The sequence below is a fragment of the Rousettus aegyptiacus genome, unplaced genomic scaffold (genome assembly GCF_014176215.1).
Source record: "Rousettus aegyptiacus isolate mRouAeg1 unplaced genomic scaffold, mRouAeg1.p scaffold_m13_p_2, whole genome shotgun sequence".
Classification (NCBI taxonomy): Eukaryota; Metazoa; Chordata; class Mammalia; order Chiroptera; family Pteropodidae; genus Rousettus; species Rousettus aegyptiacus.
In genome coordinates, this window is record NW_023416295.1 from 145,669,393 (window position 1) to 145,681,770 (window position 12,378).

Below are 12,378 nucleotides of genomic sequence, written 5' to 3' on the forward strand. Positions count from 1 at the left end.
GTAGAGGTTAAGTGCTTACTGGGGATTCTAAGTAAGTTTCTGTCACAGTGTAGGCAGTTCTGTGGTTCTATTTTTATTACCTCTGATTTAATTTCAAAGAAACAAATGTACATAAAGACTAGTAGCTTGCCCAAACTCACAGCCAGTGGCGGTTGCAGCCTTACAGTCATGGTCTCTGGGTTGGCATGCTTTCTTTCAGTTATTGCTTATTGGTAGTCTACCTGCATTAGATGCCATACTCAGTCATTTATTTAACCTTTCACTCATTCGTCCAGAAAATGGATTTAAAATATTGCCTCTACACTTACATTTGGCAAAGTCTGGAGGAAAAGCAGAAAAGTGTGTTGAACTGAAACTTTAGATGCCTACAGTTTGTCTTAGGATGTCTTTGGAAAATGTTGGATCACATTATTCTTACCCTTCATTCCTCAGAGGCATTACCGCATGATAAGTAAAACTTTACCTGAGCAAATGTAATAGATACACATCGAGTCAATAAAATGAACGAAAATACTTTCAAGTCCATTAATTTGGTTCTTTATTTCTACAACTTGCTAATTGAAAATATAAGGACATGAAGGAGATTACCTTGGAAACGTTTACATTTTTAATGAGAAAAACTTTTATGAGGGTAAGTTATTGAACAAGAATATTGTAAAAGTTTTAAAGAATGCCATTGGATTATCAGGAAGTTAGGAGTATTATTCAACATCTGGCAATTAGCATTTGCATATCACTTTACAATTTGCACACCGCTTTTACATTTATTATTTAATCCTTGTGAGGTTCTACAGATGAAGAAATGGCTATGTATTATGATGCTAAAAATGTGATAATGATTCAACCTTAAAAACAGGAAAAAATTAATATTTGTTGAAAATAACTTGAAACACCTGTACCCTTATTTTTACTTATAGCTGAAAAGTCTTATGTAAAATAAATATGTAGTAAATAAGAATTCCTGTTGCCTTGATAGCATCTGTTAGGTCCATGAATTTTAATAAATCTGTATCATATGGTATAGGTTTCCATTAATATAATGACATGGAAAGTCAGTGAACTTAGAATTATAACGGTAGGTATGTTCAACTTAGAAATACGCTTTCATTCCTTCGACAGACTCTGTCCTGGGACAAAGGAATAAAAGACTGAAAGAAAAAAAAAAAAAGCCAAGTAGTTCACAGACTGGTGTGAAAGCAAATGTAGAAAAATGAAAGATAGTGTGACAGTAAACACACATATAAAGTTTTGAAGGAGCATTTGAATAGGAAGTACTAATAATGCCCAGAAGCATGTCTAGGGTATGTCAGGGGAGTCCTTATGGAATTACTTTTCTTCACAAACTATTACAGATTATCGCCTTATGGAATGTTCCTTTAAATATTAGGGTACCAAGAGATGGGTTTTTAATCAGGTGAAGTGGCATGATCCAAACCTTATTTCGGAATATTTTGGTCAGCTTTATCTGGAAGCAGAGTAGATGAATTCCAGGAGTGTAAGCCTAAAGTTAGGGAAACCAATTAGGAGTTTAAAGCATTAGCCCAAGTGAGATATGAGGTGCCTTTGGCAAAAGCAGAGACCATGGGGATGGAGAAGAAGCACATTTGAGAGCTGAAGGCGAGACAGAGATTTCAGGGTTTGGTTGCCTTTTGTACATATGGATTAAAGGAGATACCTTAGATGACTCCCAAGTGACTAGATGGGGGCAACTGGAAAGGGATATGAATGTAGAAGGAACAGATTGAGGCAGTGGGAAGATGATGAATCCTGTGCTAGATGTATTGCATTTCCGGTACTCATGGGACATTCAAGTAGAGAAGCTCAGGAGACAGATATATGTATCTGGGAATCAGAAAAGATGTAATGCACTCAGTAAATATTTTACAGTATTAGGGATCATCCCTCAATTCTTTGGAGCAAGTTTAAGACAAATTGTGATATATTGGATTCCAAGGCCACCAAAACAAATTATCATAAAATGGGTGGCTTAAAACAAATTTATTCTATCACTATTTGGAAACTAGAAATCCAAAGTTAAGGTATCAGCAAGGATTAGATCCTTCCAGAGTCTCTGAGGGAGAGAATCTGTTCCATGCCTCTTGCCTGGCTTCTAGTGGCTGCTGGCAGTACTTGGTGTTCCTCGGTTTACAGATGCATAACTTCAGTCTCTGCCTCTGTAGTCACATGACCTTCCTCTGCATATCTCTTTATGTTAAATCTCTCTCTCCTTCCTCTTTTAAGAACACCAATCATTGGATTTAAGGCCCACACTACAGCTAGGATGATCTCATTTCAAGATTCACAATTTAATTACATTTACAAAACTTCTATTTCCAAATAAGATCAAATTCACAGATGCCAGGAGTTAGGATAGGGCATGGACATATCTTTTTAGAGACACATTCAACCCATCACAAATAATTTCCTGTTTTTCCTTCTACCTTTCAACAGCTTCATTTATTGTGGAGCAGCCATTACTCTTTTCTGTTTAGATTTTATCCTAAGATTGGGCTTTCCAGTTTGTCCATTTTTTCTGCCCCTGAAAATATAAAAAAGTGTTCTTTTTTAATTTTGAGAATTGTGTTGGTAATGGCTAAGAAGAAACACAAGCATTAAAAAATCAAATTGCGATAAATTGACAGAACCTCAGAAATTTCTTAACTTAATGATTCCTAACCTGTATTTCCTAAATCTCATCTGAGATGCTAACTGGAGCAATATTGGCCTTTGCCCTCTCTTTTACCTCCTAAGACTAAGGCTCACCAAACCTCTCCTAAACACATAGGCTGTCTTCCGATCCTGTCTTTAGATACAATTGCCGCCTCAGTATATAAAGAAGGAAGAATAAAATGTATTTGGGATATTTTTGACTTGGGGTGACTTCCACCTACATGAACCTCTCTACCAACAAGAAATGATATCCCCTTCACAGACTTTATCATAATAGGTAAAGCCATGCAACAAGACTGCTGAGGGTAAGCATTAGGGCAAAAGAAGAAAGAAAGAAATGAACATTTTTTTACTGACTCCTCAGATACCAAGTGTTATCTACACCTCTGTGTGTATTTTATTTAATTTTTCCATTGTTTTGCAGTTGAGGAAAATAGACAGTCAGTGAGATTAACTGTTATAATTTGTCAAATATCATACTTTCCAAGAAGTAGAAACCCAGATTCATTTGAACCCAGTGCTCAAATTTTACCTGTTTCACTATGCTATTTTGCAAATAAACTGACAGTTACTGTCAGGAACTATTTGTTATGCTAAAAAACTATATTAACTCATTTAATTTTCATGACATTTATTTTATCTGCTGTTATCCCCATTTAACCAATAGATCATCGAGACTTAGAAAAGTAAAACAGCTTGTGAAATTTTTATAGCCAGTGAGTGGTAAAGCTAGGATTTAGTTTAGACTTGTTCAGTTCTAAAGCACATACTTTTCTGAGGGTTGGAACTTTGGATCAAAGTCTAAAGAGCAAGTGAAGAAAGGATCCCAGGAAAGGAAGTGGAAATGGAGGAGTCAGAGGAGAGGAAAGAAGGAGTTTGAATAGTGAGGAGATCGTCAGTGCTGTCGTTCTGCAAGAAATGGAAAATGCCCCTTGGATTTGGCAATTAAATGAGCAAGGGAAGCAGAAATGAGATTGTAGCAGGAATGGGAGAGTAAGGAACTGGAGTGTATGATATAAATCTTTTAGAAGCTTGATTTAAAAGGTAAATTAGGCAGGATTGGAAAGGGGGCAAAACAAAGTTGAGAGAGAAACTTTTATTTGCTTCTATTAGGAGGAGAAATTTAAATATTTACAAGTTAAGGTGGTAGAGATGGTAGAGAAGATCAGGTGGATGATATAAATGTGAAAGAAAATAACTAATGGTGAGGTACAGGAATCTCAAACATGAGTTTAAGGGATTTGCCTTAAATGAAATTAGAGACAACATTTTCATTGAAGCAGGAGGAGGAGATGGGTCTGCATGGAGACAGATTTGAAGTTGGCATGGGATAGGAATGCGGGCACGGCAGGGAGGTGAAAGTTCAGCCTCACTGGTCTTTCCAGAATCAGAGGCGAGAGAGAGAGGGAATCAGTAAGATTTGGGAATTTGGTGACTGTACTAAGAACAAAATGTAAAGAACCAGCAAACGATCCGATTAAGATTCAACTCTGTAATATGTAAATGGCATTTATGATTTAACACAGTAGATATAAACGTTAGAATTTCATATAGCATTTTAACTAAAACTCAAGAGTCTCTAAAAGGTTTTAAAGGGAACACCTATTTTAACCTGTACCTATTTCCACAACACACACCTTGGAAATAGCCATTACAAAACTTAAATCCGTCAGTCATTTATCTTCATAATAATTTGCATCACTGTTTCATCTCTGTTAATCATTTTTCCTACACAGTGTTTTCTTGGCAGCACCTAAAAAGCATAAAGAATTCATACGTTTACTCAGTACTGTGTGCCAAACCATTTCACATATATATTTGTGCTCTGCAGAAGCTAAATAGACTGCAAAAATGCATGATGCCAGGTTGTACATAAACGGGTCGGAGGATAGGAATATCAGGCTGGTCCTCTTGGGGTCTTACTAAATGAACATATACCAAGACAGTCACTGTCATGTACAAGCTGTATTTCTTTCTAGAGTGGTAGTGTTCACAAACAGAATAGTTCAGGAATAATATATTAGAAAGCTTGTTCAAGTCAGGATGTTGAGGATACTATAAAGTTAAAAACAACCATCTTTTATAGTAAACATTAGCTCTAAAGGTCTGACCTAGGTTTAAATAGTTGTTTCCGATTTGTATTGTATTTAAAATGAGCATAGATATATTGTTCTTTGAATAAGTTCCAAAGGATTTTACTCCAAAAAGCAAAATCAAGGCTCCCCTTTTTATTGCCAGCACTGGAACTTATCTTTCTGCCCGAAGGAGATCAGAGGCCGAGGTCTAGTCTCTGCATAGGAAGGGGGAGACGGGCACTAATCATTTAGAAACCTCCCAGCACTGAAGCTCTGCACTCATCTCCACATCGGTCACTTCAGCAGAAATGTTTAAGCAGCAAGAAAGTATTCCGTGGTTTTTGGCAATCAGCAGATCAGATAGAAGAATCTAGCAATACAACGAGGATGTGTAATCTGACATGATTAGACAAGGCTCTTTAGTACCAGAACATTCGTAATCGAGACAAAGAAAGAGTATTAATAACACTTTCCTAACACGGCAGTTAGCCATTTTATATTTCCTTTCTTTAATCTTAGTGTTTTTCAACAAATCATGGGATTTAATAGCGTGTTTTGGCAGATTAGAGGATTTATGGCCCAGATGTTTTTTGTTCTAAAAATGGATTAGGGTGTAAAGTTTGCTGGAATCCGTGGAACATGTTGAGGCAAGCCGGTCATTTTATGTGTGATTAGTGCCTGCCTTCTGTCTCACAGTCCCTCCATCTGTCACAATTCACCAATGGATCTGGTTAGATTTAGCCTCATGTCACAAACAAGTCCCTTTTCTGGGCAATTTCATATTATACATTCAGTTTATGCCATTTTATGCCCTAGTTAAAAGATAGGAAGAGTGAAAGATGAGATATTAGTTTTTCTTTCAATATTTGCAAAACAATATTTTTTCACTGATATTCTAACCTAAGATCATGCAGATTATCATAATAAAGTGCATCAAATAAATAAATGACCAGTGTTACAGTTAAAATTAATTCTGCTCCTTACACCTGTTATTCTTTAAAAGAAGTATTTTGGCAATGTTGTTTTTTAACTAACTCTGGATTGTGGAGGTGCAGTCACAGGCCAGTCATTGTACCATGTTATTAAGAGTGTGAATTAAGTGTGACTATAGTTTACCAGTAGGCACAATTTTTCATCAAACAATTTGAGGTACTTGGTCACATTCTGAACTTGAAATTTAGCCTCTTAACTATTGCAAGTTTGTATCCATAGCCAATCTTTGCCACCTGTGGTTTATTTTTCCATAAATGAATTGGGAGGAAATGCTCTTCTTTCAGTCAGTTAATGATGATTTATTCTTTCTGTAAATAATGAACTTAATAGTGCTATACTTAAACTCTAAAAGGACCTTTCTAATGCTATGAGAGTGTCGATAATTATAGTGATAGTTATCAATACATTCTGTGGTAACATTTAAATAATCCCTACATGAAAAAAAAAATCAAAGGTATTATTTTTGCATTGCAGAACATCCAGGTAACTAAAAAAAAGTTTATTTAAAAATTATTCTTTAAATTTCATTCCAAATGTATGGAAACAACTGTATTTCTCTTTAATATTATGTTTTTATTACAGATATTTGTCACCATGTTCATGTATGACTATAGAAATCATCAATTCAATCTAGTCATCATCAATTACTTATTCATTCATTTAGACAAATTCCACTGAGAAATTATTATCTGCTAGACACTAGCAATTACCCAAAAAAGAAGTGATTTTTATAGTTAAAGGTTAACCTATCCATGCTTCGTACAAAACATATATTTTGTTCTGTCACATCTTCAGGTTATTTAAATGACCATGATGCTGTCACCAAGGCCATCCAAGAAGCTCGGCAGATGAAAGAGCAACTTCGGCGGGAACAACAGGTCCTTGATGGGAAGGTGGCCGTTGTGAATAGTCTAGGTCTCAATAATTGCCGGACAGAAAAGGTTAGTTGCTAAAATAACTGACTTTCCAAAAATATTTAAATGGCCTGAATGCTTCTCATCGTTCCTTTTTTCCTTCTGTCAACCCAGAAATCTCCATGCCCATCCTAATCAAAACCAACCAAAAATTGGGTTATAATTCTCTTGTGTCTGTCGTCAAACCTTATTGACAATATCTCCTTTTCTGCCATAGGCTTGTATTAAAATGAAATGGCATTTGAGATATCTGAGTCTGAGTGAAAGTTTTGCTTTACAGAGATGCTTAACTTGTATTTTGGGATGAGCTGGATTTGAAAATGCTGAATCTTCTTTAATCAGCATAAGCTTGGATGATACCCTTGCTCATAATCTAAGTATCTAGGATCCTGAGCTTGTCATATGTCTCTGATACAAAGTACTTTCAAGTTTTAGGTGACTGCACGATCAGAAAATTTTACTTTATTATAAAACAAAATGTACTTTTTAAAACTTAGGGACATTATTAGTCTACCTAAACACAGCAAAACTGAATTTATCTGAGCTATAATAATTTTAGACTCTTTTGTCTAAACTAGATTCTATTTTATTCAGAAAAATATGTTATTATAGAATGTTCAGAGTGATATGCTTCTTTTAGTACTAATATGTTTTGAATTGAAATTTTAAAGTGTTATTGAATCCCCTTTAAATAATTCTATAGCTAAATAGATATGATACTAGGAAAAATGATCAGTTGCTTAGCAATAACTTGATAATTAATCATCATGGGAAATTTATCAGTCAAACAGTATTATACAGAATGAGCAGTTTTCTAATTTGGATAGCTTCGTGGTTTCCCAGGTTTTATATGGAATTTGATGTATAATCTCTCAAAAGCTAGCAATATTCATAGTGAAGGTGAAATGTATGCATAATCTTGTCACAACTGTACTTTTTTTGCGGGTCCAAATTTGGCTCAAAATGTTGAAGAAACAATTTCAATTCTGTTCTTGTTCTGGAAGGGAGAGTGAAACATGGGTCGGTATATCATCCCTCGCAGCCTCACGGCATAAGAGGAGCAACACTGGTGCAGCAAGAAGGGCACACAATTTTCCTAGCTAAGCACCAGAAGGGAAGGGGAAAAGCAAAGTGACAGCTCTAAGAAGGAATGATAGCAAGCATAAAGGAATTTATATTCAAATATTTAAACATTCTTGAAAGGATGCTTGAACAGAAATTCTTTTTCTCTGTTCCCCATGTAGAAATGAGTTTAACACTCAGCCAGATGCTAATGCAAAGTGACTCAAGCTATTCCTCGCAAGCATAGCTAAATTGCCGTTATTTGTTAAGCGCATTGAATTCAGCTGTGGATACAGCAGTTGGTTGCATTCAGCAAGCATCTGTACCCTTTTTTTTTAATCCTCCAAAGCAGAGACAACTCTACCTATCGCCCCCCTTTCCTCCCCTGTGCTGGCTGGGAATTGTCAAGTGACAACCGACCAAATCCTTTTGGACAGGAAGCCTTCATCCTAAGTTCTATATACTTGCAAAACAGCCCTTGTGGTTGGATCAGGGAGCCCATTAAAAGCACTTTGATGGTATGGAAATTCATCTTCATGAAGCTCCTAGGCCCCTAAGCAGCATGCTGTTTAGCTGTGGTTACAGATCAGTCATTCACATCGGAGGGCAATAATTGCGCTGACGGCTTGTAAGGCAATGGAAGTACATAAAATAATCCTAGGCCCTCCACCATGGCACTGCGAGTTAATCTTCCCTAATACAGATCAGCTGTTGTTCTAACACATGACTTGATGCTGGCTCCAGTGACTCTGCTCAGCCTTCTGATTAAGTAACAGGAGTGGAACCATCTGCATTCACTTTATTCCATAGTTGTCCATTGTTAAGGGACCTCATTTCCACTTCTTGTTCCACCTCCACAATCATACTTTATTTTATTTCTTTGATTAGCACCTCCTATTTGAGGTGCAGGACTTAGAGTTGCCTCTGTTGAAAGCTACTGCTTTCAATTTTCCTTTCTCTTTTATAGGATATAATAACTTTTCAAAAAGCCTAATTTCGAAGTAATACTTGTCAAAATCTGCTGGCCAATTAAGATGTCTTCATTCTCCAGAAGGTTTTTATTCCTAAATCTCTTCACTATGCACTTCCAATGCAGTTGAGTTACATTTTCAATTAAAGTCTTACACATGTATGGGTTTTTAAGTGAAAATCTTAAAATATGAAGGTGAAGCAGTTCCATTATTATAATAATACATCAAACTCTTGTAATGTGTAGGCAAACCTTTTCAGCAGAAGGATCCAAGTTAGTTTAGCTCATATGTTACCCTTGATACCTGAGACTAAAATTGAGATTATTGAAGCTCTCTTAGAAGCAGGTTTTACTGTGGTTGCCTTTTCCTGTTGAACTAGCTTGGGTATCATTTCTACAATATCAATGATTGATCTCTGTCTGTGCAACTCATGGGAATGAGATAATGTCAAAGTTATATCTTTTAGTTTAGTTTAATTATTCAACATCAGTGCCTACTATGCAGTAGGGACATTGCTGTGTACTTGAGGTACTGTATTGAAGTAGAAAATATGGCTTCTGCTTTTATAGTGTTTACATTTTCAAATGCTGTTATTTTGACCATTAATCGTGGTGTATTTATGGATGTGAACCTACCTATAGGAATTGAATAAAGATTCCATTTTGCTTAGCATATTAGATCAGTTATATACCTAAGCTGACAAAGATGAGTGTTTGTTCTTCCAAATTAAGTGACATCACTATACATATTGTGTTACTTCCTTAATACCTACCTTTTTAATAGATTTTTATAATCGCCAACTTTACCCATAGTTGGTTTGACATTTTGCTTCATAGTTTTTAATGACAGACAAGCAGAATATATGATAAAGTCCTCTTATAGTTTGCACTATCATCTTTTCATCCCATTTGAATCCCAGAAAAAGGATATTTTTCTCTCTAAAACAATACTCTCAGTTTCCTAAACCCAGAAGTCTGTGAAATGTAAAGAACAGGAGTAATAAAGGCAAAAAAAAAAAAAAAGAAAGAAAGAAAAAGATGAAAAGGAGCTGGGAGAAAGAAAAAGGGGAAAGAAAAGAAATTTAGCCCAGTGCTTTCCATCAGTCTAAAAGGTGATAGTATAACCTGAGATCCAGATAATTGGAATCCTGTAGTGGAGATCTGTTTTCTTGAGAATACAGACCTTATATACATTAACTTTTCTTCACATTTCAAATGGCCAATATGATTGTCCCAACTAGGTCTTAATTCTGAAAAGCTGTTATTGGATAGTGAAAACAATTAGAAGTGTGAAGAAAAGGATGAATGTTTTCCAGTAATATGTACCAAAACACATAATGAAAGTCGTTTGTGCTGAAACACATTTTAATTGAAGAGTTCTAAAAGATTTTTCATTTCTTAACTTTTCTTGGAAGTGTTTCAACATACCCAAGAACTGTGTATGTCAGGTTTCTTGGAAACTCTAGGACACAGCGTTATTTATAATTGTCATCTCTGGTTAATTATATCTTGATTGTATATTCAAATAATGTTATCTTTTACCACACAGCCCCATTACAGATTAGTGTTATGGATGAAACAGTAAGTTTCTCAGATAGGAAGAATCAGAAAGAAAACTCTCATACATTTATCTTTTAAAACAAAACAAAACAAGACAAAAAAAAAAGCACCTACTTTGCTTGTTTAACACCAAAAAGGCAGTTTTGACCATATGTTCTATATACTCAGGGTCTGACCTTGTTCTTAAAGATATGTAATGGAGAATCAATGCTCTGGAATGAAATGAAGAATAGACCAGAGTTTCCCTGTCCTTTTCTCTTACTCCCAATGATGTTATCCTAGGAAGATGATATTATGCTAAAGTACCTGTTAGAAATGTATTTCATTATATGTATCAAGAAATCTAAATACAGTAGCTTCGACAGGATCACATTTTAGCATATATTGAAGTTAAGGAATAGATGGTTGGTGACATTAGTTCCTCGGCTCTGTGATGTCAGGGTTGAAATTTCTGTGATTCTTTTGGTTTTCCCCTTAGGGTCACAAAATGTGGCTGTACTTGTAACTATCCATGAAGGCAGGCAGTCTCGGGAAGGGACTTCATTCACATAGGGATGTTTCACTGCACTCCTCAAGAAGACTTCCATTCCACGAACACCTCTTTTAAAACAATTACTGGTTAAAGAAAGAGAGACTGCTTTAAAGGGATCATGAATTATTTTCTGGGACCGAATGAAAGACCTTATCTTATCATCCCTGAGACCATGGGATATCTTAAGATAAAAGATTAAATTGACAGAAGAAAAGAGGGACCAGAATGGCTGTTGGGCAGGAAAAGGCCATCGTGTGCCACAGCTACATTAGAAATATGATATCACAGCTCTCAGAACTGGCTTGTTATTGTTTATATTTGTTGTCATCTATCTAACTGCTTTTGCTCTTCCATTATTATATGTTCAAGGCTTTCCTTATAACTTGTCTGTGGTTCATAAAGAATTAAATTCCATGCAAGCATGTCCACAAGAAAACATTGCCTGGTGACAGGTCAACTCAATGAACGTATGTTCACAGACATGCTCTCTACGTGTTAAGGCCAACTTCTTTACAGCTTCTCTTACATAAACAGATGTCACTCACAAAAATAAACATGTGAATGTGTGCATACATTTTTTAAGGTAGTGAATTTATTTGCCAAACATTAATTTCCTACAGAGTACCTGAAATCTAAACACCTACACGTTCTATGAAATCATCTATAATTGCAAAGAAGAATAACTAGGAAAATATCTTACTTTTCCTTCTGAGGTTCAGTGAAAATTCTTTACAAATTCCCATAGAATAAGATGAAATTTTGGTGAATAACAAGTGTATTGTAAATAATTATTTACTCAATAATGACATCAGTTTCTTTCTTCAGCCATATTCATAAGGAACCTCACCATAGACTTTACATAGACTGATTTGTAAAAAGGTGAATTTTGTTACTCTGAACTTGGAAAATCTTCCTTTACAACCTTCTCTTTTCTGCCATTGTCAACCCTTTTTTTCCCTTTAACAGAGTGCCAAACATGAAATGACAGTGACCAATGTTGACTTAATGTGGATGTTTAATAATGAAAAAAAGTGTGTCAGTCCCAGCATTAGTTACAAATGGCAGTAAGTGTATCGGATGGCAGCCCTGTAATAATTTTACATCCATCATTCTTTCCTGATGCTTCACTGGCCACCTGATGGATGGGGCCAACAGTGTTAACGCTTCAGAAACTGACACAGTATATCTAGTTCAGCATTATCTAACATGCTCCGCCCTCCCCCTTCCCTTAGAAAAGGAGGAGGCATGTGAGGAATTGCGAATTACAGGTTGTGCTTTGAAAAAGTGAATATGAAAGGACTCGTGCCTCTGCATTTAGTGGAAGATGCTACCATTAATTAATGATTTATGGGTGGCTTTTTGTAGATGTTGCTTTCAGCTAAAATGCATTAGAGAAGTCAAGTTTGAATTAGATATTTAAATGGTTAGAGGAAAACTTCATGAAAGACAAAGACATGTTAAGTAAATCCTCCAGGAGGAAATGAGATATCATTGCAACAGTGTGGCCAAGCAAGAGTTTTTACTAGGGTGTGTGTGTGTGTGTGTGTGTGTGTGTGTGTGTGTGTGTGTGTATGTGTGTGTGTTTAAAAAATCCCTCAACTT

The 12,378-nt window shown here is 35.7% G+C and overlaps 1 protein-coding gene across 8 annotated transcripts in view; it reads left to right on the top strand.

The window, feature by feature from the left end:
- Positions 1–12,378, top strand: part of SOX5 (SRY-box transcription factor 5) — a 660,043-nt gene that overhangs the window by 623,666 nt on the left and 23,999 nt on the right. For all 8 annotated transcript variants that reach the window (XM_016119244.2, XM_016119245.2, XM_016119241.2 and 5 more), the window contains one exon: positions 6,534–6,679. In XM_016119244.2, coding sequence (XP_015974730.1) covers positions 6,534–6,679 — 146 coding nt within the window. The remainder of the gene's footprint in view (positions 1–6,533; positions 6,680–12,378) is intronic.